Below are 25,768 nucleotides of genomic sequence, written 5' to 3'. Positions count from 1 at the left end.
TATGGCTGTCCTAGAACTCACTCTGTTGACCAGGCTGCCCTGGTCTGCCTTCTGAGTGCTAGGATAAAGGCGTGCACCATCACCGTCCAGCTTTCCATATCAACTCTTATAAAGGAAACATTTAATTGGGGCTGGCTTACAGTTTCAGAGGTTTAGTCCCTTATCGTCATGGTAGGAAGCATGGCAGTGTGCAGACAGACATGGTGCTGGAGAAGGAGCCGAGAGGTCTACGTCTTGATCCACAGGCAGCAAAAGGAGACTGCTGCACGAGGCCTAAGTTGAGCATATGAGACGTAAAGCCTACCCTCACAGTGACATCCTGAGTCCGCAAGGCCACACCTCCCAATAGTGCCACTCCTCGTGGGCCGAGTGTGAGGGAGCCACTCCTATTCAAAACACCACAGGGATGAAAGCATTTATTTTATCTTATAGCTTGTTTACACCATCCAGGGAAGTCAGGGCAGGAACCTGGAGGCAAAAACCAAATCAGGGGCCACAGAGCAAGCTTACTGGCTTGCTGCCCAAGGCTTGCTCCTCCTATTTTCTTATGTGGTCTAGGACTCCCGGAGAGGCAGCTCCCACTGAGAGCTGCTGGGTCCTCCCACATCAATCATTAATCAAGAAAGTGTTCCACAGGCCAGTCTGGTGGAGGCATTTTCTCAGCTGAGGTTCCCCTTCCAGAACCCCAGCTTGTTCTGACACAGCAGTGGCCAACACAAGGTGTCTGGATTTTGATTTGTGTTTTCCCAGTGGCTCGCTTCTGAACTCACTGTTCTGCTTGTCCTCTCAAGGGATAATGTAGACATCTCTTCAAAACTTCTCTCTCAGGAATTGCTTGTTTCTTCATGCTGTTACCGTTTTGCTTAGATCGATCTTCACCAGCTCACACTTTTCTTTGTTTTTGGCATTTTGCCTGCATATATGATGGTGTCTGATCCGTGGAACTGGAGTTACAGTCAGTCATGTGCAGCCATGTGGGTGCCAGGAATTGAACTCTGGTCCTCTGGGAGAACAGCTAGTGCTCTTAACCGCTGAGCTGTCTCTCCAGCCCCATCACACACTTTTCATTCTGATGGTTTTCTAGGTTGTGAGCTCTAACTTGTAAACTCCTCATGGGAGTGTATTTAACTATATTGCAGCCACGAGCTGTGCACTCAGCCAGTGAGGCTGACAGGAGTCTGAGGTCACCCTGGGCTGTATAAATAGTTGACATGGTGTTGTTGAGTGTTAATATTTATTATCTTTTTAGTGGTTATTCCTAAACCATCTGTACACCCAAATCACTACACAGAGACTAGGATTTATTTAGTTAACCTAGAGCACAATGCTGGGCAATAGTTACTCCATTCTAAACCTCCAAGCCCGCATAGTTTCCTCCCATCCAGATTTCCAACATTTTACTTGCTTTTAGTCATATCTTAGGTCCAGTTTATCTCTCAAGGTCCTCTCCTCTCAGATCTCTCTCCTCCCATTCACTTCTTTCTCCTCCCCTCTGGACCAGGATGTTCCACCCTGTTCTTTTCCTTGTCGGCATTGGCTGGTTGTTTTTGACAATACAGAGAACAAATGGTGGCATGTTTACACAAATTTGAGACAGATGATGCTTAGAATAAGCACCATAGTGCAGTGTCTGGATTGAAACCAGATAGTGGGGTAGAGAAGTCAGCATTTGAATAACAAGGGTAAATTATGTACCTTCCACAAGAACATGATACCACCAATGCGGGCAGCAAGGGCTGCGGAGGGGCACTCTCAAACAAGCAAAGACGCCTGGAAGAGGGTCAGGCCAACCTGGCTGCCTGGAAAAGACGCCCCCCAACCTGTTGAGCTGGCTGCTGGCTGGCAGTGCAGGGTGCTCCAGCTGTCCAGCTTTCTGGAACTCTATGCTGAGGTGGGCTGCAGTGATGTGGCTGTTCAGTCCTGTCAAGGCCTGGGTTCAATCCCCAGCACTACACAAATGAAAAAGCACTGTGAAGTATTCTACCCATTTTATTTATGATTCCATATAGTATCACTCAGTGCTTACATGTAGTGGACAACTCAAGTATTCACTGAGTGACTGAAGTAGCCCAGAGGGGCTCATGGATAATTGCTGGAGAATCTGTTACTCCATGGAGAAGGTGGACCTTCTCTTAGGCATTATGACCTGGAACCCAAGCAAAAAACATTCATCTGTGTTACAGGACATGGAGGCCACTAGCCTCAGGACGTACTGTAGAGTCACGGCCACATTCCTGTCATAGTTACAAAGTAGAGCACTGGGTGTGTCTGTGAGACTGCTTAGGCTTTAAGTATATAATAAAGATGTCCTGTGAACTGGTTTCTCTCATCTTTACAAATACCATGCCTGCACCAGGGGCTATGGCTTCATGGTTGGGAACATTTTTCTCTCGCTCTGGGGGTTAATAATGGAGTTAATGATAGAAAGACCTGGAAGGGACAGGAGCTCCAAAAGGAGACCAACAGAGCAAAAAAAACAAAACAAAAAACAACAGCTGCATCCTGGGACCCTGCAGAGACTGATACCCCAACCAAGGACCGTGCATGGAGAGGACCTAAAACCCCTGCTCAGATGTAGCCCATAGACTCAGTCTCCAAGTGGGTTTCCTAGTAAGGGGAGCAGGGGCTGACTCTGGCATGAACTTAGTGGCAGGCTCTATGATCACTGCCCCTGGAGTGAGAAGCCTTGCCAGTCTGCAGAGGAAGACAGTACTGATGAGACCTGCTAGAGAAGGGTCAGATAAAAGGGGAGGAGGCCACAGCTGGGATACAAAGCGAATAAATTGTAATAAGTAATAATAATTAATAAAAAAATGCAAAAAAATGGAGTTAATGGCCCCAGGTCAAGAATGAATTTGGTAGCCAGGCATGGTGGGACACATCCGTAATCCCAGCACTCGAGAGGCAGAGGCAGGTGGATCACTGTGAGTTTGGGGCCAGCCTGCTCTACAAAGTGAGTCCAGCCAGGGTTACACAGAGAAACCCTGTCTTGGGAAAGAAAAAAAGGAATTTGGTGGCATATGAGTGGCTATCAGCCAGAGTTTTGAAATACAGCCTGGTGTGGTGGCGCATATGTAATTCCAGCATTGAGGAAAGGAAGCCAGAAGGGTTTAAACTGGCCCGGGATATGTGAGATCTTGTCTCAAAGAAAACAACACAAAAGACTTTTAAATTGTATCAGTTTCGTTTAGGGTGTTGAAGAAACCATAGCTTTTTGGTAGCCTTCCCTCTTCCGGTAAGAATGTTTCAGTCTCCTAGGCAGTCACTCACACATGCGACCTCTTAGGTGAACATGATTGGCTGGTACCAGCTTTCTAAGTGGTTTCCTTTGGAAAGTCAGATAGTGAGACTTAAGTGCACTTCCCAGATTGTTTTTTTCTCTTAGACTCTGTTTTATTGTTGTTTGTATTTTGAAACAGGGTCTCACCATGCAACCTTGGCTGGCCTGCAGCTTGCTTTGTAGACCAGACTAGCCTCAAACTCATAAAGAACCTCCTGCCTCTGCCCCTAAAACACTGGCATTAAAGGTATACACCACCAGCTTTTTTTTTTTTTTTTTTTTTTTTGAGAAGGGGGTCTCTCGCTGCACCTGCAGCCTGGATTTGCCTAGGCTGGCCTGTCTCTACTATGCCGGGATTAAAGGTGTGTGCCACCAGCTTTCCACCTGTGTGCTGAGGGCCTGAACTCAGATCCTCATGCTGCCATGACAGGCCCTTCGCAAGCTGAGCTGTCCCCCAGCTTCGGCATTTCTTGGTACTGTCCAAGTTTACAACATTTCTCAACTTCTTCCAAGTATTATGTGAGATTCTTTTTTTTTTTTTTTTTTTTTTTTTTTTACCTTGTGGATATTTTTGTGTTTATGTTATTTCTACCCTTTATGGTTTGATAAGTTGTGGTGTGAGAGGCAGACGCCAGTCACGTTCTGCAGCAGATTTAGGATTAGAAGCATCCTACTGTAACACAAAGTGCCCTTCTCCCAAACTGGCTTCTTTTGTTCTCTTACCGCTCCTGGCTGACGGCAAGGATGGCTATGTACACTAGTCTTTTATAGTAGAGGAATTCTTATAGTTTCCATAATTACTTAAATAACTTTATAGTATCTTGTATATATCTGTCGCATGCGAGTGTGTGCACGTGTGTGCGTGTGTGGGACACCACAGTGCGTGTATGGATGTCAGAGGGTGACTTTTAGGCGCTCGTTCTTTACTCCCGTGTTCGTAGACTCCGGACACCTTTACCTGCTGCGTCGTCTCACTGGCCCATCTTATTATTCTTTTTAGCTGGTTTATTCCCCTTTTGTTTTTGTGTCGTACCTATTTCCCGGGAGTCAGGGACTTCCTCAGTTTCCCACGGGCAGATGGACAATCTTTCTGACCTTCGTGTCTCCCTGCAGCCGTATGTGTCATTGCCTCAGCAGATGGCACCGCCAAGTCCAAGGAACGGCACCCCTAACAGCAGTGGGAGCAGCGGGAGTGACCAGCTGAGCAAAACCAACCTCTACATCCGGGGATTGCAGCCAGGCACTACCGACCAGGACCTTGTCAAGCTCTGTCAGCCGTAAGTGATCCAGTACAGGGGCTCCCGCAGCACAGGGGCTCCCGCAGCACAGGGGCTCCCGCAGCACAGCTTCGCAGCCGCCAGCTTCTTGCCACATGCCCTTAGTGTGAATTGCTAGCATCATGCTTCTACCCCGTGGTCACAACGTATCTCAGAATGCTCACTTGCTGCAGTCTTGGCGTTGTTGTTTTGAGACAGTGTCTTGTAGGTCCCAAGCCAGTTTCAAACAAAATCAAGTTAAGAGAGAAAGGGTTTCTTTTGGCTCAGAGCTTGCAGTGCAGTCCATCAGGCTGAGGCAATCCGGGTGACGGAGCTTGAGGCAGCTGGCGACACTCACACCCACACCCAGGAGGAGAGACAAATGGCTGCTTTCTGCTCCTCAGCTCTGTTTCTGCACTTTTATAGTCCAGGATCCCTGCCTGGGATGGCACTACTTGCAGTGGGTAAGGCCCTCAAAGGCACACCAGGCCCCTGTCTCCAGGTGACTCCTGATCCTGTCACAGTGATGCCGATTAACACTGACCCTCACACACTTAATCTCGATGGTGTGTGTGTGTGTGTGTGTGTGTGTGTGTGTGTATGCTTTTAAACAAGGTATCATGTAGTCTAGGCTGGACGTGAATGCCCTGTCCTCCTGTGTCTAACTCTAGGATTAAAGGCACTTGCCACCATACCTGTTTTTTTTTTTTTAAGATTTTATCCATTTTTATTTATATGTACATTTATGTGCATGTGTGAGCTCATGTGCATCACGTGTGTGCAGGTGCTCTCTGAAGCCAGAGGGCATCAGGTATGTTGGGCCTGGAGTTACAAGCGGGTGTGAGCCACTTGATGTGGGTGCTGGGAACTGAGCCCCGCTTTTCAGGAAGAGCAGCCAGTGAGTGCTCCTAGCTGCTGGGCTGAAGCTGCAGCCCCTGTACAGCTGTTGCTTTATAGAGTTGCCCGTTCTGTTGTGGCAAATATTTGCACTGCTGCCAGTTTATGGCTATTATGAATGCAAACAGTGTGCTGGAAATTTATACCTTGGTGTGTGCGTGTATGTAGGTGTGTGTGTTAATATGTGCATGTGTGTTCATGTGTGCCTGTGTGTTGGGTGTATTGCTGGCTCACAGAGTACTTGTCTGTTTAGCTAGTGTAGATAATACTATATGGTTTTCTTTTTGTTTTGTTTTTTTATTCTTTTCTCATATGGTACATCCCAGTCAGTTTCTTCTGCCCCTCCCCCAGTCTCTTTCCCTCACTTCCCCATCATTTTTATCCTAAGCCTACTGGTCCTTGCCTGTAATCTCAGCATTCAGGAGATGGAGTCAGGAAGGTTATGGGTTCAAAGCCCTTTGCTGTGTAACAGACTTGAGCCTTGTGTGCGTTAGGCCCTCTGCCCAGGTGCGTCATGCCCGGTCCAGGAAACTCGGGTTGGCTTTCCTGTGCTTTTAGGCTTTCCTTTTTGTCCTTCCAGGAACTAGTCGGGTCAGCATGTAGGAAAGAAGGAGAGGGAAAAAGCAAGGCTGAAAGTGTGGCCTGGTGACCACGCTTGTACTCACGCTGTCTGGCTGGGGTAGGACAGTCAGAATTAGAGACCCATAGCCTGCCTCAACAGACTAGAACGGGGACTGGAGAGATGGTCAGGTGGTTCACAACATAAGCCGCCTTTGAAGAAGAGTTTGGTTATCAGCACTCACACCAGGTGGTTCAGCTGCTGGTAACTCCAGCCCAGTACTTCCTCAGGGAGCCGCAGGCACTCGGAGACACACAGACGCATGCGGAATTGAGAATAGTGAAGTCTTTAAAAGTCCGTCAAACAAGCTGGCTGGTGGTGGTGCACAACTTTAGTCCTAGCACTCAGGAGGATGAGTTCAGGCCAGCCTGCTCTACAGCCCTAGTTCCAGGACCACCAGAGCTACACAGGGAAACCCTGTCTTGGGGGAAAAAAACAAACAAACAAACCAGTCAAACCAATATGTAGAGGTGAAGTACAGGGAAGAAGGGATGGATTGGGTGGAGCCAAGGATGGGAGTGGGGAACTCAGCCTGCTCTGCCTAGGAAGAGGGTGTTCCTTATGCTCAGAAGGACTTCCTGCCTTTGTCCCAGTGATCTCTTCTTGGGCTGCTGGATGCTAAACTCTGGTTGGCTGGAAGAAGAGGTGTGGCTTGGGACTGGAACTCCTGGTTCTCTGAAAGGGGCTCCTTTTGAGGAGGAGGACACAGCACTGACCCAGCTGTTGCCAGCTGCAGTGGAAATTCTGAGCTCAAAGTCTCAGGCTGCTAGGCCATAGCAGGCTCCACCCTGGGGCCTTGATGGGGATAGCAGCTTGAGTGTCCTCTGGCAGACTTCTAGGACTCCTTCTTGCCTTATTTTTGGCCTAGAATGGAGCCTCAAAAGACCCTAGGAGCACTGGTTCCCACTTCCTTTTAATCTATTCTTTTCCCAACCATTAGGGCATTCCCTGGCTTATTTTGTCTAATCCTTGGGGTCCCAGAAGCTCCCCTGGAAAAGGTGGGGATGGGAAGGAGGCAGCCAGAGAATGAAAACAAACTAATCAAACATCTCATATTCTTTAGGGATGAATAGATTTTTTTTAAATGCTTGTTGGGAGTATTAATCTCAAACTTAGTTCCTGCCAAGTGTTTCTATTCGGCCTTTGTACTTCTGATTCTGTTTGTGGCTGCTGTTCTATCTCTGACATTTTCACACTTATTGGACTAGGATGTAGCAGCTTTTTCTAGTGGGATGCTTCTGGCGTAACCCAAGATCTGCACTACTTCGTGACGCAAGCTCTGGGGCTACTCAGGCCAACTCCTGCTGCCAACAAGGATTTCCAAAAAGGCTGGAAGACAGGAAGCTTATAAAATACAGAGTGAAACTATGTCACAGACTTTAACTCATTCATGAAGGCAACAACATGGAAAACCAAGTCAAAGAGTATGAACAGTTATATGTTCGCCCTAAAAAAATGTTGGGATAAGGTTGTAGTGTTGAGACCAAGACACGGGAGATCATAGGACGCATCCAAGATCACTCATAGCTAGAAAGTGGCAGGGCTGGGATGTGAGCCAAAGCAGTTTGGACCAGGCTGGCCTCCACATACGAGATCAATAGAGTGCTGGCAGTAGGAGATCAGAAGAAAGAATGTTTATTATTTTTAAAGTATTTAGTTTTAATTTTACATTATTTTATGTGTTTGGGTGTTTTGCCTGCATGTATTTGTGCACAGTGTGCATGCTGGTGCCCACAGAGGCCAGGAGAGGGTGCTGGATTCCCAGGGAAGCTGGAGTCACAGACAGTTATGAGCTGCTACGTGGGTGCTAAGAATCCAACCCAAGTCCTGTGTTCTTCACTGCTGAGCCAACTCTTAGGATTTATTTTATTATTTTTAATAAGATGAATGTTGTTTGTCTAAAAAAAAAAAAAAAGACTCAATAATTATTTCTGGCTGGGAGCCGTGGCGCATGCCAATAATCCCAGCACTCATTGAGGCAGAAGCAGGCGGATCTCTGTGAGTTGAAGGCCAGCCTGCTCTACAAAGAGAGTCCAGGACAGCCAGGGCTACACACAGAAACCCTGTCTCAAACAAACAAACAAACAAACAAACAAACAAACAAACAGTTTGTTTCTGCTAGCCAAGCTGTGGTGGCACACACCTTTAATCCCAGGGCTTGGGAGGCAGAGGCAGGCAGATCTCTGAGTTTGAGGCCAGCCTGGTCTATAGAGTGAGTTCCAGGACAGCCAGGACTACACAGAGAAACCTTGTCTGGAAAAACCTTGCAGACAAGAAAAACCTTGTCTGCAAAAAAGAAAGAAAGAATTATTTCTGTTCCTCAAAGAATTCCAGCTAAGCTCGAGCTCGCCTTTACAGGCTTTATCTACTGTCCCCAGACGTGTCTTAAATATGTTGGAATTGTCAGGACAGCAGTTTCATGTGGTGCCTGTGTGGGTTAGGTTATATCATGTGACAGTTGACCTTATCTATCAAATAAGACTGAAAAGCTATGTAGTGACTTTTGTCTTTGCCGTAACAACAAACTGACAAAAAGCAAATTAAGTGAAGAAGGGCTGGTTTTAGCCAGAGTTCAAGGGGATGCAGTCCATCTTGGCAGGGACAGCTGGTAGCAAGAGTGGCTGGTCATGGACTTCAGCAAAGCAAAGGGCAGCCGGGGAGGACTAGGCTGTTCACTCCTGGGTGCCTTTTCACTGCAGTGTGGTTTCACCTCCTAAAACTGCGTCACCAGCTGGAAACCAGGTAGTCAGCCACAGGACATGAGGAACATTTCCCAGGCAAACCATAGCAGCCTCTGAGATTGCAAAGTACATATCTGGGTATGCCAGGGACAGGTTTTCCTGGGAGGTAAAACCAAGCAGGGCGATCTTCCCCGAGTCTATGGGATGGGCGAGGTGGACCGGGAGGGACACGGGAGGTAGCTCACGCTCCCCCCCCACCAAGCTGTGAGCGGTTGTGCCTCATCCTCTCTGCTGTGCTGGACTGAAACCAGGAGCCGCAGGAGTCTTTTCTCCCTTAAAAAGGGTTTGTGCCAGGCATTTTGTCACAGTGATGAAAACTAACAAAAACACGAAGCCATGTAGGTCTGGTTGGCCTGAAGCTTATTAGAGAGACCAGGCTGGCTTCTCACAGAGGTCCGCCTGCCTCTGCCTCCTGAGTGCTGTGCTGGGATTACAGGTGTGCGGCATAGCGCCCAGCTTTTCGTCCTGCCCCATCATCACTCTGCATGTCCCTTTCCCTTAGATATGGCAAGATTGTGTCCACCAAGGCCATACTGGACAAGACCACGAACAAGTGCAAAGGTAAGAATCTGGCTCTCTTAGTGCCTCTGCCTCCTGCCGTCTGAGTCTGAGTACCCCTGGGCCGGGAGGAGCCAGAGGACAGCCCTGAGGGCTTATGGGGGGTCTGAGCCTTTAGGGACGGGCTGGAAGAACAGGGAAGGTGGCCATGGTTTGGATAGGGAAGCTTAGACTGCTGTATTCCTCCCTGCCCAGCATTTCTGGGGGCTGTCTAGAGAAGAGGTGGGGGTCTTTTAGAAGTGCATGAAGTCTAGGATTTAATGCCTTCCGTCTGAAGCCGCAGGTTCTTAGGGAGAAGGAGAAGGGCAGAACACCACAAGGGCCTCATTCTCCTCAGCATTCTCAGCCACAAGACCTGAGCTCTGGGTGAGGCGTCACACGGACCTGCAGGCAATCTCTTTCTCCCCGCTACACCATTTATTGGGACCCTAACTCTTCTGTCCTGACAAGCCAGGGCCTCCCACCTTTCTCACACCTTCCACGTTCCCGTGATGCTGTTCTGTTGCAGGCTACGGCTTTGTGGACTTTGACAGCCCTTCAGCGGCCCAGAAGGCTGTAGCCGCACTGAAAGCTAGTGGCGTGCAGGCACAAATGGCAAAGGTAATGCCCCAGAGTGCTTCGGAAGTGAAGTGGATGGGCAAGAATTGTCTGCAGTGCCAGTGTGTGTGTGTGTGTGTGTGTGTGTGTGTGTGTGTGTGTGTGTGTGCCTGTGTGCCTGTGTATGTATGTGTGTGCTCACGTGTCTGTGTGTATCTGTGTGCATGTGTGTTCATGTGTGCGTGTGTGTGTGCATGTGTGTGCATGTGTGTTTGTGTATGCATGCACACCCACATTGCGGGGCTACCTGATGTGGGTGATGGTAACTGGACTCGGTCCTGGCCGTCTTTCTAATCCTCTGCAGGGCTTTCTGGTGGCCTCTGGGCACAGGCATGCTGAGAAGACTGTGCTGTGTGCGGCAGGCAGGAGGGCCAGGTCTCTTGGCTCTCCTGCTGCTGCCTCCCTGGCTCCACCCTGGCTCCACTTTCCTAGGGACAGATGGTTATAGTTTTGCAACATTCTCTGAGGAAGCCAGTTGTGCAACTCAGGCCCTGAAGAATGTTACATGGCCTGCCACTGCTCCCATAGGGCAGGGGTGTGCTGGGAAAGGGTGGGGGAGGGAAGGAAGCTAGAGCAAGGGAGAGAGAGAACTGAACCTCCTGCTCTGATCTCTCTGGAGCTGAGAATTTTGTGTGCTCACCCCGCCCCCATCACCCAGGAGGAAATGTCTTTTGCCTTGTTGAGGCATCTTGGATACTTTGAAGCATCCTTGGAACTAGAGTTACAGTAGGTTGTGTGTCGCTGTGTGGGTGCTGGGAATTGAACCCAAGTCCTGGAAGAGCAGCCAGTGCTCTTAACTGAAGAGCTGTCTCTCCAGCCCCAAGATAGCCTTTCTTTTTGCTAACGCTTAAAGAAAACTGAAGCTGAGCGTGATGGCTCAGGTATATAATCCCAGCACTGGAAGACAGCAAAGAATTGCTGAAGAGTTGCAGGACAGCCTAGGCTGCAGAGTGAGACCTTGTCTCTAAAGGAAAAAAAGGAAAGAGAGAGAAGCACAGTGCCTGCTCGTCCAAAGGATTTAGTCCAGTTCCCTGAACCTACCTATACCTTAAAAGCATCCCAACTCCAGTTCCAGGGGATCCAGTGCCCTCTTCTGGCCTTTGTGGACAGTACATGCATTGGTATGCAGACATTCACATAGGCAAAACACCCATGGATGTAAAAAATAAAATTTGGGGACAAACACAGAAGGAAAGGAAACTGAAGTTGAACGTGGGCTTGTTGGTTGTTGGAAACTACTGACTGAGGCAGAGTGATGATGTGCAGTCTTGAAATCACAGCTCAGGAACCAGACCTCAGACCTGCTCCAGGAGTTCAAGTTCATCTTTAGGTACATAGTGAGACCTTGTCTCAAAACAATAACAAAAAACCCAGCCACACACACACATATACTTGGAAAAAACTAAACCAAAGCAAAACAGGAACAGCAAAAGAACAGCCTAGGGCAGAACTACCCTTGTAAGTTGTGCCATCTAGGAACTCCCACCCGCCCCTCTCTCACTTGAGGTGCAGCCTCTTGCTTAAGGTAAACACTGAACAGTCCCTCAGCCCTTCCTCTGCTGCCTTCTCTTTCTCTAGCTTCCCTTCCAGCTGTGAGTGACAGACATTCCCCCCTAGGCAAGTCTACTGAGGTAGAAAAGAGAAATTGACAGCTGTGGAGTTGACAAGGCAGGCCAAGGGAGTCTCGCCTCTGGGCCAGGCTGCTGTGGGCCAGGAGGAGGCTTGCTCTGCCTGCTTCTTGAAGATGCAGCCAGGCGCGGCTGGTGGCTTGTGTGGCTGCACTGTGCAGGTGTGGACACAGCAGAAACTCTGATGTTCTTCCTGGACTAGGTGTGCAGTGTGTGGGGTGGGACCGGATGCCAAGACTCACTTTGTTTGGAACCCTCCTACTGTTCCTTCCCTCGAAGGTCATTTTGTCTGTGAGGACTGAGGATGGGATGGGAATGAAGACGTAAGCCTCCATTTTCTTTTTTTTTTTTTTAATTTTTTATATTTATTTATTATGTATACAATGTTCTGCCTACATGTATGTCTGCACACCAGAAGAGGGCACCAGATCTCAATCTATGACTGCCATGCGGTTGCTGGGAATTGAACTCAGGACCTCTGGGAGAGCATCCAGTGCTCTTAACCACTGAGCCATCTCTCCAGCCCCTAAGCCTCCATTTTCACCTTGATGTTCACAGCAACAGGAGCAAGACCCTACAAACCTGTACATCTCAAACCTCCCACTGTCGATGGATGAGCAGGAACTGGAGGGGATGCTGAAGCCCTTTGGCCAGGTTATCTCTACTCGAATCCTTCGAGACACTAGTGGGACCAGCAGAGGGGTTGGCTTTGCAAGGTAAGAGAAGGCTAAGAGTGGCTGAAAAGAAATAAGTTAGGAAACAACACACAGTCATAGACACACAGACAGACACATACACACAGACACAGATACCCAAATGTACAGACACACATACACAGGCTCACACACAGGCACAAACACAGACATACATACATAGGTAAACACAGACATACACACACACACACACACACACACACACACACACACACACACACATACTCACAGATACAGACATACAGACACACATACACTGACACACACACACAGACATACAAACACAGACACACATAGGCACACACACAGAGAGAGACACATACACAGACACACACAGTCCCCTTCCCCTTTACATGGACCAAAATAATCTTTAAAAATCCCTGATAAGAGCCAGCAAGGTGGCCCAGCAGGTACAGACACTTTGCACCAAGCCTGATGACCCGAGTTTGATTCCTGGCACCCACATGGTGGAAGGAGAGAAATGACACCAGCATATGGTCCTTTGACCTTCACATGTACTGTGCCTTTGGCACACACACAATAAATATATCAAATGCAATCAAAATTGCCTGATAGTAAATCAAGTTTGTATGTGTGCGTGCTGACTATTGAGCCAAGGGTCTAGCACTTAATTTAACTGGCTGCAATCCTGCTGCCTCGCCCTCCCAAAAGCTGGGATTCTAGGCCTGCTCCACACAATTCACCGTACCCCCTCTTCATCCTGTTCCCATTGCCTGCCTAGCTTTTGTTCCTCTGACTCAGAACAGAATGGTTCTGTTTTGAGCTGAGACTTCCCTTTCTTCTACCTCATTTATGCTCTCTCAAGCCTGTACCCCAGATTTACCTCTCTTCCCAAGGAAGGGACAGCAGAGCAGCACCTGGTCCTCAGATCAGCCTGAAGTGGAAGGTTTGCTCCGCCTTCTCAGATGTTTAGGAAGACTTGCATCCTAGAACAAACGCTGCCGTGGCCGCCCTGTGATGTAGGACATACGAGCCTTAGCGTTCTCTGTGGAGACCGACTCAGATCTGTCCTGTTCTCTAGGCTGCCCTCTTCTGGGCTTAGGTGTCATGGAGCTTCAGCTGACCCCCGCCTACCTGAAAATGGCTGGCTGGCTGGCTTGCTTGCTTGCTTGCTTATTTATTTATTTATTTATTTATTTATTTATTTATTTATTTATTTATTTATTTATTTTAAGATTTTGTTTGGGTGCTGGCAAGATGGCTTAGCAGGTAGAGGTGCCTGCCAGCCTGAGTCTGAACCCCAGACTCAAATGGTAGAGAGAGAGACTCCCACAGGTCCTTCGACCCCCACTCACATGCCCACACACACAAAATAAATACATGTAAAAAATTGTTGTAAAGACTGTTTTTTGAGCCAGACACAAGCTTCTAGTTCCAGCACTGGGCAGACAAAGGCAGTAGAATTGCTGCAAGGTCAGCCAGCATATCTGAAAGAGTGGCGGGCGCCAAGCTAGTGCGCGTGACATAGTGAGACCCTGTCTCAAAACAGGCTGGTGGTGAGGCTCAGTGGGTGGAGTGCTTGCCTACAAAGCATAACACCCGTTTGATCTCCAGCATGGTGTCGGGTGACCTAGGTTACAGGACTGTCTTCCAAAAACCCAAAAACTGTGTGGGTGTTGGGTACACCTGTGACCCGTGTGCTTGCAAGGAGAAGTCAGGAAGGTCATTGATTTTGAGGCTCACCTCAGGTACATAGAAATTTTAAAGTCAGCCTGAGTTGATTTCATTCATTCACTCACTCATTCATTCATTTATCTGTCTATCTATCTATCTATCTATCTATCTATCTATCTATCTATCTATCTATTTATTTTTGAGGCAGGGTTTCTCTGTGTAGCCTTGGCTGTCCTAGACTAATTTTATAGACCAGCCTGGCCTGGAACTCACAGGGATCTGCCTGCTTCTGCCTCCCTGAGTTCTGGTATTTCAGATGTGTGCCACAGCAGCTAGCTCTGAGTTGATTTTATTAAGAGTCTGTCTCAAGAACAACAGGGGGCTGGAGAGATGGCTCAGTGGTTAAGAGCATCGCTCTTCCAAAAGACCTAGGTTCAATTCCTGGCACCCACATGGCAGCTCACAACTGTCAGTAACACCAATTCCAAGGGATCTGTCACCTTCCCACTAATGCCCATAGAATAAATTAAAGCAACAACAGAAGCCAGTTGGTGGTGGTGATACACACCTGTAATCCTAGCACTTGGGAGGGAGAGGCAGGTGGATTGTCTTGTGAGTTGGAGGCCAGCCTTGTCTACAAAGGGAATCCAGCACAGCCAGGGCTTTGTTAGTTGTTAATTGTTTTTAGCTCACAGGGTTAGGGTTAGAGCCTTTGTGTTCCAGTGTCTGCCCATGAGTACTCAGACTGGGAGTGAAGTGGGTATCGTGGCCCACCCTATGATCCTAACATTTTGGAGATAGAGGCAAGAGGATGGGGAGCGCTTGGACTACACAAGACCCTGTCTCAAAGAACACCCCACCCCAAATAAAATAAAAGCTGTGGCTAGGGGAAAAAATGTTCTGAACAAGCTCAGGGTGACTAGCACCACCTAATGGCAACGCCAGGTATGACAAGAGAAAATTTCACTGGGGTTGTGTTCATGGCTTTTTGACTCTCCACTTTTTAAAAGAATTTTTTAAAATTTGATTCTTAAAAAAAATTTGAGACATGATATGGTCTTGATGCGAAACCATCCAGGCTGGCTTTGTTTTAAATAAAGAGATTTATTCAGGCGAGGTGGCATTTGCTTTTAATCCCAGCACTTGGGAGGCAGATACAGGCAGATCTCTCTGAGTTTGAGGCCCAGCCTGATTTATGTGGTAAGTTACAAGCCTTTTTACCTTATGTGGTGAGACCCTGTCAAAAAACCAAGTCTGCAACAGAATGAATCCATGCACGGGCACTTGCCTGTCTTACAAAGCTTAGGGTCCCCTGTCTAGAGAATGGCACTGCCCACAAGAGTGAATGGGAGACAGACCGCCAGGGACCTGCTCATAGGTCGACTCATAGGCAGTTCTTCATTGTGACTGTCTTTCTGTGGCTCTAGGTTGTGATGAGGTGACCTTTAGGGTCTTGCTAAACTGACCACACTGGCCTTGCACTCACCCTGTGGTTTAGGTGGAGTGAACCCCAGCTCCCCAGTGGCTGGGATTAAAGAACTGCCAGTGTTCGGTTTATTCATTTTTATTTTTATTACACGTTATTTGTTATTTTGCAAGCTTGCACGGATGTGTATATGTGTGGGTACTGGATGTGCCATGGCAGGAGTACACAGCTGGTCAGAGCACCACTTTTAGGAATCAGTTCTCCTGTTTTACCATGTGGGTTCCAGGGGTCAAACTCATGCCCCTGACCTACTGAAATCCCAGCCTGTGAAGACCGAGACGGGGGGTGGGGGGGATCTGCAGTTCAGAGCTAACATGGGCTATCCAACAAGACTCCCATTTCAGAAAATAAAAAGCAAGCAGGAGCTGCTCAGGAGCCTGCGCTGTGGGCGCTGTGCGTGTGGCACGGTCGGTTTTCCTGAGTGCTCCAGCTTGCAGAGCTCAGGTGGTGGATGGCCCCTGGTGCGCTGTGGGCACTGTATGTGGCAGAGAGAGTCCTGACATGTCCCTCTCTATCACCGTGGAGCACGAGCCCTCAACCCCTTTATGCCGGGTGGTGGCACACACCTTTAGTCCCAGCACTTGGGAGGTGGGAGAAGGTGGATCTCTGAGTTTGAGGCCACCCTGGTCTACAGGACAGCCAGGGCTACACAGAGAAACCCTGCAGGGAGAACAAGTATGCGTAGCACTTATGTATGTGGAGGCCTGAGGAAAACCCACAGGAGTCAGTTCTGACCCTTTGCTATGTGGGTTCTGGGGATCACTCCGGTCATCCATCTTGGCTGCAGTACCTGCACCCACTGAGCCATGGCTCAGTGACTGGCTTTAACTGCCAGTCAACAATGTGCCATAGCTAACTGGGCCTTGATAATTACTGCCGGAAATGAAAATAAATATTAACAAACCACAGCTTCTATAGCTTCATCAAGGAAATGAAACTTTTAGGTTTTATTTTTGTGTCTGAGTCCTCCGCCTGCATGTATGTTTGTGCGCCGTGTGTGTGAGACTGTCGCCTGCAGAGGTCAGAGGACGCCTCAGATTCCCTGTGGCTGGGGTTATACACAGTTGTGAGCTCTTGAAACAGAACCCGGCTCCTCTGCAAGAGCAATGAGGACTTTTACCCACTGAGCCATTGCTCCACCTCACCTCACCCCTTTTTTGAGGAAGGGTCTCATTTTAGCCCTAGCTGGCCTGCAACTTGATAAGTAGATACAGGCTGGCCTCAAACTCTCAGAGATGCACTTGCCTCTGCTTCTCAAGTGCTGAGACTAAAGGTGTGTGCCACCATCATTAGGAATTTTAAAAAACTGTTCAGGAGACACTTGAAGAAAAATTTACATTTATTTGTCTTTGTGTGTACAAATGTGCATGTTCGTGTGTTACAGCGCATGTTTCTAGGTCAGAGGACAACAACCAGCAGGAGCTGGCACTTATCTTATACCGTGTGGGTTCTGGGGAAAGAACTCAAGTTGCTGGGCCAGCTGGCCAGTGCCTTTCCATTTTATCAGCCCTCCATCAGGAGTTTACAGTGAAGGGCCAGGGGTGTTCTCAGTCAGTAGAGTGCTTGATTGTCCTGCATGATGATCTCCACCGCAGCATAAAAATCAGACATGCTGGAGCGTTTCTGCAGGTGCAACACTGAGGCAGGAGAATCGGATCAAAGCCACCTTTAGATAGAGGTTTTGATGCCAGCAAGAGGTATATGCCCACACACCCTGTCTTAAAAAAAAAAAAAATTAAAAGTGGGGATGGAGAGATGGCTCAGAGGTTAAGAGCACTGGCTGTTCCAAAGGTCCTGAGTTCAATTCCCAGCACTGACATGATAGCTTACAACCATCTTCTGGCGTGCAGACGTACCTGCAGGGAGAATACTGTACACATAATAGATATGTAAGTCTTTAAAATAAAAAAGGAAAGATACCTTCAAGTGAACACGTGTGACAGAAACTTCATATCTGTGTCACACAGAACTTCTTGAGCGTTTGTGGGAGTAGGAACCTGGGTTTTCTCACTGGATGTGTGTAGAATGCATACCCTGGACAGGTGAGAGCCTTATTCCTCATGTGCGTCGTAGGATGGAGTCCACAGAGAAGTGTGAAGCCATCATCACCCACTTTAATGGAAAGTATATAAAGACGCCCCCTGGAGTAGCAGGTGAGGCCTCTGGGACTCGGGCTGGGAGCCTTGGAGGAGTGAGCACTGCATAATGGCCCAGCAACTCTGCCTTTTCTCTCCCCAGCGCCATCTGACCCCTTGCTTTGCAAGTTTGCTGATGGCGGGCCAAAGAAACGACAGAACCAAGGAAAATTTGTGCAAAATGGACGGGCCTGGCCAAGGAATGGAGACATGGTAAAAAGATGTCCAAGAAGGCAGAGGCCCTAGAAAGGGCTGCAGCCTGGTTTCTGTGGCAAGCTTGAGGCAGGTTGAGGCACAGCCCTGCCGAGTGGTTCCTTGCTCCAGTGCAGTCTTACAGTTTTACAACCTGATATGTCCCCGGAAACCTGTCATGGGACCTGTGGGTGGACTCTGAGCTTGCAATATGAACCCTGCATTCTTTCTTACAGGGTGGTATGGCCTTGACCTATGACCCCACCACAGCTCTTCAAAATGGGTAAGGCTATTTCCTCTAATCAAGTCACCTGAGAATGTCAATGGCTTGTGTCTAGGCATTTGGGTGTTTCATTTTGGTTCTCAAAAAGCAGTGAGTGGAGGCAGCTCCAGTTTCCTAAGGCGACTCATTGAACAAAGCCCATTTCTACAGGTTCTACCCAGCCCCTTACAACATTGCACACGGCCGGATGCTGGCTCAGTCTGCACTCTCCCCGTATCTTCCATCTCCTGTGTCCTATCAGGTAAGGTGTGCGGCTTTTCCTGCTGTGTGTGTTAAGTGGATGAATATGAAGCTTTTCTACATTGTACACACAAGCAATGGGATCTAAGAGTGTAACGTGTGATTTGTGTATGTACAAAAACAACATGTATTCCTGTATGTGAATGCGTCTATCACCACTTCCAGAGGCATTCTCATGAGCTGGCATGGTGGCGCACGTCTTTAATCCCAGCACTCAGGAGGCAGAGGCAGGTGGATCTCTGTGAGTATGAGGCCAGCCTGGTCTACATAAGAGAGACTCTGTTTAAAAACAAACAAACAAACAAATAAATAAAAGTCAGCCTCTTTTCAAAACCCCAAACAAAGTCATGTTCACTTCTACTGCATTTCACTTTCATGTGAGTAAATACATATGAAAGGGGCTTTGGGAGTAATCTTTTTTATAAAGATATAACCATATTTAACATATTTTATGTTATTCTCACAACATCTTTTACTTTATGTATATGATTAGTTTGTTGTTGTTTGTTTTTTGTTTTTTTTTTTGAGACAAGGTTTCTCTGTGCAGCCCTGGCTGTCCCGAAACTCATTCTGTAGATCAGACTGGCCTCAAACTCACAGTGCTCCACCTGCCTCTGCCTCCCTAAGTGCTGGGACTAAAGGCGTGCGCCCCCACGCCTGGCTGTGTCTGAGTGTTTCGCTTGCGTATATCCATGTGCACTAAGTGTGTGCTTTGTGCCTGAGGTCAGAAGGTGTTGGAGCCCCTAGAACTGATGCCTTTGAGCTTACTGTGCAGGTGCTGGGAACCAAAGCAGAGTTCTCTGGGAGCATAACGAGGTCTTAACTGCTGAGCCATCTCCTGCCCCCAATATCATCATCATCCTCTCTCTCTCTCTTTGTCTCTCTCTCTCCCCCCCCCCACACACACTTTTTCTCCCCCAAGACAGGGGGGTTTCTCTGTGTAGCCCTGGTTGTCCTGGACTCACTTTTGTAGACTAGGCTGGCCTCGAACTCACAGCAATCCTCCTGCCTCTGGCTCTTTGAGTGCTGGGATTAGAGGTGTGTGCTACCACACCCAGCTACATTATCTTCTTTTAAAATCACATTTATTCAGTCTATCTGTCTTTCTCTCTCCTTTTCCCTCTGTATGTATGTAGGCTGAAGGTTCTCTTTGTCTGCCCAGTGGGTTCTGGTCATCAAGAATTCAGGTCATCAGATTTGGTAGCAGATGCTACCTGCTTAGTTACTTCATCAGCCCCTTTGCTTATTTTTAACTAGGTTATCTGACTTGTTCTTTTTAATTTTTGAAGTTGTTGAGACAGGGTCTCACTGTGTAGCACTGGCTCGTCTGGAACTCTCCATGAAGACCAGGCTGGCCTTATACTCAGAGAAACTCAGCTGCCTCTGTTTTCCATGTCCAGCAAAAAACAGCTGTTTTGTTTTGTTTTGTTTTTGAGACAACGTTTTTCTGTGTTTCTCTGGTTGTTCTGGAACTCCCTCTGTAGACCAGACTGGCCTCTGCCTCCCGAGTGCTAGTGTTAAAGGCGTCCACCTCCTGTCTAACAGCTTGTGTTGTGAAGGGACATGTCGGCTTGTGGGGGGCTTTGCTGAACAGTCCCTGAGCCTAGGCAGTTAACGTCTTCTTTGTTTTGCTTGTGTCAGAGAACGACTCAGACCTCCCCTCTACAAGTACCTAACCCATCTTGGATGCAGCACCAGCCGCACCTCCTGCCTTCAGTGAGTGTTCACAAGTGGGCAGGAGCAAAAGAGACCATCTGATGCAAAGAAATGCAAAGGGCTTGGATAGCAGGGCATGTGGGCGTGAGTTCTGGCTCAGAGCATTGTGCAGACCAACAGTGAGCCCTCGTTCTGACACCTGCAGACTGGAGGTCAGGGTGCTGTTCCTATGGTAGAGCTGGATTACTGCCCAGAGTCGGTCTCAGGATTGAAAGTGTCAGCAGACAGTACTCCAGTTCCTGTGCAGTTTGCTTCCCACCTGAGTGCAGCTAATAAAGTATCCTTACAAAGCAAATAAACCTTTGGGTGCAGTGGCACAAGCCTTTAATCCCAGCACTTGGGAGGCAGGGGCAGGTGGATCTCTATGAATTCAAGGCCAGCCTGGTCTACAAAGAGAGTTCTAGGACAGCCAGAATTCCAAAGAGTAACTGTCAAAAAACGAAAACAAAAGTAAACAAACTGTTGGTGGCCCTGTTTGCAGCATGAGCGCGTGCTGCCTAACCATTTCTTTCATTGCCTCCTCTAGGGCTCAGTTCTGACCCCAGGGATGGAGCACCCCCTCTCTCTGCAGCCTGCCTCCATGATGGGACATCTTACCCAGCAACTGGGCCACCTGTCACTCAACAGCCTGGGCACGGTAAAGGACTGTCTCTTACCCACTCCTGCCGAGTAAGAACTGCCTGTGCAGTGTTCCTAGGCACAAGTAGTTATGCAGGATGGAAGTGTTGCAGGGAGAGTGAGAGCGAACTCAGAACCAGGAATAATTGCCAGAAGGCAGGAAGAAAGTCAAAAGTTCAAGGTCATTGATAAACAAGAGTCTGTAATCTGTAAGCCATTCTGCCCCCTGCCTACCTTTTACCTGCCTTGCAGTCACAGAACTAATGGGTCCTAAAAATTTGCGTATTCGCTTAGGCATCATGCATATTCCCTGGAACTAATAGACTACCATAACAGGAAAGAGATGAAGCTCAGGTTTCCTTTAGACCTGGCTGCCAATCAGCAGGGAGGTGAAGCGAGGGTGTGGAGGAAGGCGGTAAGAGGAGAGGAAGTGAAGCTGCCCGGTGTCTGGCCGGTGCCCTTGGCTGCCCAGGAACACATCGAAGCAGCACTCACACCAGCGCAGGTGCTTCCCAAAGCTCCCACGTGCTTTAAACTAGCCGAGAAACACCTTTTCGTTCCAGTTCATGCCAGCAGCTGCCGCTATGCAAGGAGCTTACGTCTCCCAGTACCCCAGCGTGCCTTCTTCCAGTGTTTCTGTTGAGGTAGGAACATTATTTCTTTGCAGTGAGGCAGATTTGTCCTGAGCAACTCTCTCACAGCACTGCTGACTCTTCCTCGCTGGTGGGGCGAGAAGGGCTTTCACTGGGGTTAGCCTGATCACTTCAGTTTAGAGCGGGTTGCTAACGCCAGTTGCTTCAATGCTCTGAAAATGAGCACTTGCTTCAGTATTTTCCAAGGTGGCTGGACCACTTCATGCCCTCTTTCCAGCAGCCTGGATGCTGTGTGCACACTTGCGTTTAGGCAGTGGGCTTGTGGGAGGTGACCGAAGGAATGCTTCAGTCACCTTCCTTGGCTGTGATACAGGAGAGCAGTGGTCAGCAGAACCAAGTGGCAGTGGAGGCCCCCTCAGAGCACGGGCTCTTTCCTTTCCAGTTCAGCAAGTAATGAGGTAAGAATGCTGTAAGGACGGACCCTGACCTGGGCGATAGCTGCCGGCCGTTTGTTCTGTAGCAGACAGGTTGCCGTGCCCTCCAGACCCTCTCCAGCTCATGCCTCCTTTAGGATTCTTGCCCCCGTCTTTGGAGATGCTCCCACACTCCAGAAAGTTCAAGTTACAAGCCCATCTGCAGACAGTGTTGAGCACTAACATGTGGCCATCATTCCCTCATAGGCCCGGGCCAGGGAAAAGCCTGCACTCCTTCTTGGGCTATTTTCCCATCGCTGAAACCATGTTGCTTTTTGTATGTGCTATATTCAAGATCAAAAAGACTGTTCTTATGCAAAAAAAAAAAAAAAAAAAAAAAAAGAAAGAAAGTTTCTTGCTTTGTATTTAATTGCATTGACCTTTCTTCTACCCCAAAGATCCTGACTGAGCTGCTTCTCATCTTCATGAAAAGGTTGGATATGTTGGGATTGCTGAAGAACAAAATATCAGTGCTGGAAAATTGATGAAGGAGCCCTGATTGCTGAATTTAGTTATGGACTATTTTTGATATGTGTCGGTATGTGTTTAAATATGCAGGCTTAAAATTTTTGTTTTGCAAAGTTCTCAGCTCACATTTTGCACCTCCTACCCTTTAAGGCAGGGAAGATCTCACATGTGGGCTGGGAACATAGACCAGGTCAGCCTTGAACTCACAGAGATCCTCTCTGTCTCCTGGCCGCCCCACTATGCCTGGCTATAGTTTTAAACTTCTTGTCCAGGTGGCTTTTTTCTCTTCTCCGTTTAGCTGAACCTGCCTACCTTGCCTTTTTACAGTTTTTAACTTTTAAATTTGATTCAAATTCCATATGGAACTGGGGGAAAGAGAGCAACGCCCAGGTAGAGAAATGAAGACAACGGAGGTGGCTTTTCCACTGCCCTTCTAGGAGGGCACTCGTCTCCTAGGAGACAAGACTTTGACTTCAGGAAGCAGACCTGTGACAACCGTGCAGCCTTTGGAAGCCACCCTTCAAGCAAGTGGTGGCAAGTGCCATTGTACTCACACTGTACCTTGCCGTCCAGCTCCAGCACTCTGGGAACGCCTGCTCTGCCCCCTGGAGGGTCTTCGTTCTGACCCAGGTCTCACCCAGCTCCTGCCCCTGCTGAGGACGTTCTGCCCTTCACTTTACCTAGAGGTGGTTTTGCCATCTCTGCTGCTGTCTATCATCCTTGATCACCATGCCTGAAGACTGGTCACGTGCGCTGGGCAAATACTTGTTGCAGACCAAGGATGGCCCTGAATACCTGACAGAACCTCAGCCCCCCCGCACCCCCCCCCCTTCCATCTCACGCCCTGCAGAGTTATCTGGTTCAGAATAGAAGCCTTAAGATAAAAGTATTTCCCTGCCTTTTGGAGTAGGAGAAATCCCCAGCCCAGCCCTGGACACGGAGCCTGTAAAGTTCATGGAACTGACCAGCGGTGGCAGCTGACTTTTGAATTCTCACCATTCTGCCTCCCAGAGGATCTTTTCTGCCTGGGTGTCACAGTATCTCCCCCAAGCTGCACGCTGCTGTACTCATGCTGTACCTTGCTGAATCACTTAATTCAGCAGGAGCCATCTTAGCGGGGCTCACCCTTGGTTGTATGCACGTGCCAAGTGCAGTTTGAAGGGATGAAAGTGAGAACTGCTCTGTGTGCTTGAGGAAGGACCTGGCTCAGGAGCAGACTACCCTGCCCAGCCCTGGTGTGTTTGGACCCCTTCCCCAGGGAACCAGAACACCAGAAATCATTTTCCTTCTTGTGGAAGGACAACGGGGTGCTAGACTAGAAAAAGGCAATAATATACCCAGCTCCTTACAAGGTCAGGAGGGACCTTTAAAAGTGCCTGTCTTTAAGTGTCCCCACCCCCTACAAGGCCTTCCCCACAATGTGACACATCCCCTTCACATCTCCACTAGACAGTAATGAGAGAGAGAAACGTGTCCGGGGGAGAGGCAGGGTAGGCATGGGGTGAGAGACTGGCTCAGCAGCTATGCACACTGCAGACTGGGACTCCAGGCCTGGCTGTGCTGTGCTTTCTGGGAATAAGGGGCTGAGAGCACAGAGTATTAAGTACACAACCACTGGTTTTCCCACTGAGCTTCCACCCTCATATCCAGTTAAAGGCCTCCAGCCCTCTGTGCCAGAGAGCAAAGCCAGAATTCTATTTATCACTCTGTTCAGTAGACTGGGGCATTCCTGCTGACAATCAGGGTCCTGTAGTCACTGCTGACCCATTGCTGCCTTAAAAATGTTTTTTTTCTCTGTAGTTCTAAAGCAATTTGAATGGCTGATGGTTTTAAATTTTGAAATTACCTTTTGAGGTTTCCCTCATGTGAGTGTACTGGTTAGATTCAAGTGTTTCTGGTTGAACAGGTCTGAAGCATGGGAAGTGAGGGCAACCTTTAATTTTGTTTTTATAATGGTTAATGGCACTATGTAATTTTTGCTTGGTGATTTCCATCCACTCTGTTTTCCTCTCTTGCTACTCCAGGAGGCAGTGACTGGGGACAAGTAGGATGTATGCTGTGAGGGGTGGTCCATACAAAATGGCTTCCTAGGATGCTGGGAAGAGTTGTAAGCCATCCCTTCACACTGCCCTAGGCTCTCAACAGGATGCCCTGTGTCTCCTGAATTCTGCTTGCTTAGAGGCCAGATCTCTCTCAACCGATGTCCATAACACTCTTAAAATACTTTAGCACTGTGTTTTTGTTTCCAGTTAGACAGAACATACTAGAGTCCATGCCTCTTAAAGTGCGATCCTTTACTAGGCTCCATCCCAGCCACTAGCGTCCCTTCCAGGCTCGTTGGCCCAGGCTGTAGACGGTCTGGGCTTTTGGAGAAGGGTGCTGGCAGATGTGGGAACAATGATGAGATAGATGTGTTTTTTGTTTTGTTGTTTTTTTAGTGTTTTCAACCCAAGGCCTTGAAGAGATGCCCAAAGGTGTGAAGCACGGCAGCTTTGAAAATGATAAAGACGGGACGGTAGCAAAGCATTATTTGCTACAAGGGGGAAGGACCAGTTTGTGGCTCTTGCTTTCTGTCCTTCCCAGACAAGTAGGCATGCCCCCCACCCTCGGAAAAAGTGTCAGGACTGCATCGCTAAGGGCTGGTTGTTGCCAAGAGCAATATAGTGAGTAGGTGGTCAGGCCCAGACTCGCCCAGCCTTTTCCAGACCTGAGTTCAGAGAGCAAGGAGAGTCTTGTAACCGTAAGACATGCGGCTTGTTGTGAGCCCGCTTCTGAGCAGCCTGCCTTCTAAAAGTGCCTTCAAGCTTCAGATTCCTGAAGTCGACTCAGGCTCTACAACAGCTTTACTTCCTTAAGCAGCTACAGCCAGTCTGTGTCTTTCCTTCTGAACCTCCCTGGAGGTGGTCTCCATGTGCAGTGATGAAAAGCTTGACCCTCAGCACTCTCATGACCACTCTTGTCTGCTTGTTCTAAGTAAGCATTTCCTGTCCAGGCAAATCCCCAAGCTTCTTCATCCTCGTTATTCAACTACCTCAGGCTCACAGTTCAACAGGGCACAAACACTTCCTTGCTTAGCATCACCCTTCAGTGCTTTTGTCGTCTCCAAACGCAAGCTCCTTGAAATGGAAACTGCTCTTCTGGATTGCCGTCTCTGGCGTTGGCTCCCTGCTCACCTGCAAGTGTGAACCTCCCAGATGGGTCTTTGGATGACAAGCCAGGGGCTTCGCTGTGCGGTCAGATACCAGTTTTACAGCAGAGCTTAAGACCCCAGAGAGCAGAGAGGGCCGCCTGCAGTCTCAACAGGCTGGAAGGGGATGTTTCTGTTCCTGCCCCTCACTGGGTGGGTCGGGTGATAACTATTGGATGCACACGTCTTACTTCTTAACTGGAGAGCACGTTAATTTATACTTAAAGACAGGTTTTGTATATTCCCCCTGTACCCAGAAACCTGTAGTTGTATATTCTCCTATGTCTGTACCAACACTACCTCTTGCTTGCTCTGCTGGCTCTCCTTGGCTGACTTTGGGTCCCCAAAATTCCCTGTGATTTGGAAGAGCTTTACTTCTGCTAACTTCAGCCTTTTTTCTTTAAAAAGATAAATAAATGAAACCCAAAAGCCTGTGTTAGCATCTTATCCATG

At 48.4% G+C, this 25,768-nt stretch overlaps 1 protein-coding gene across 7 annotated transcripts in view; it reads left to right on the top strand.

Annotated features, from left to right (window-relative positions):
• Rbms2 (RNA binding motif single stranded interacting protein 2) overlaps positions 1–25,749 on the top strand; it is a 57,040-nt gene extending 31,291 nt beyond the window's left edge. For 4 of the 7 annotated variants that reach the window (XM_055625799.1, XM_055625800.1, XM_055625798.1 and 1 more), the window contains 13 exons: positions 4,394–4,557; positions 9,296–9,354; positions 9,860–9,951; positions 12,135–12,292; positions 17,484–17,563; positions 17,649–17,758; positions 17,974–18,020; positions 18,171–18,261; positions 19,902–19,976; positions 20,503–20,613; positions 21,158–21,238; positions 21,561–21,645; positions 22,059–25,749. In XM_055625799.1, the coding sequence (XP_055481774.1) occupies positions 4,418–4,557; positions 9,296–9,354; positions 9,860–9,951; positions 12,135–12,292; positions 17,484–17,563; positions 17,649–17,758; positions 17,974–18,020; positions 18,171–18,261; positions 19,902–19,976; positions 20,503–20,613; positions 21,158–21,238; positions 21,561–21,641 (1,125 nt within the window). In that variant the 5' untranslated portion in view covers positions 4,394–4,417 and the 3' untranslated portion in view covers positions 21,642–21,645; positions 22,059–25,749. Of the gene's footprint in view, positions 1–4,393; positions 4,558–9,295; positions 9,355–9,859; positions 9,952–12,134; positions 12,293–17,483; positions 17,564–17,648; positions 17,759–17,973; positions 18,021–18,170; positions 18,262–19,901; positions 19,977–20,502; positions 20,614–21,157; positions 21,239–21,560; positions 21,646–21,758; positions 21,958–22,058 lie in introns of those variants that run through there. The other 3 variants (XM_055625795.1, XM_055625796.1, XM_055625797.1) reach the window with 3 other exon arrangements.
• Positions 25,750–25,768: the final 19 nt, after the last annotated feature.

The sequence above is a fragment of the Psammomys obesus genome, unplaced genomic scaffold (assembly GCF_907164565.1).
Source record: "Psammomys obesus unplaced genomic scaffold, mPsaObe1.curated_primary_1811, whole genome shotgun sequence".
NCBI lineage: Eukaryota > Metazoa > Chordata > Mammalia > Rodentia > Muridae > Psammomys > Psammomys obesus.
Note: the sequence above shows the minus strand (reverse complement) of the source record. Positions and strands in the feature narration are given on the sequence as shown.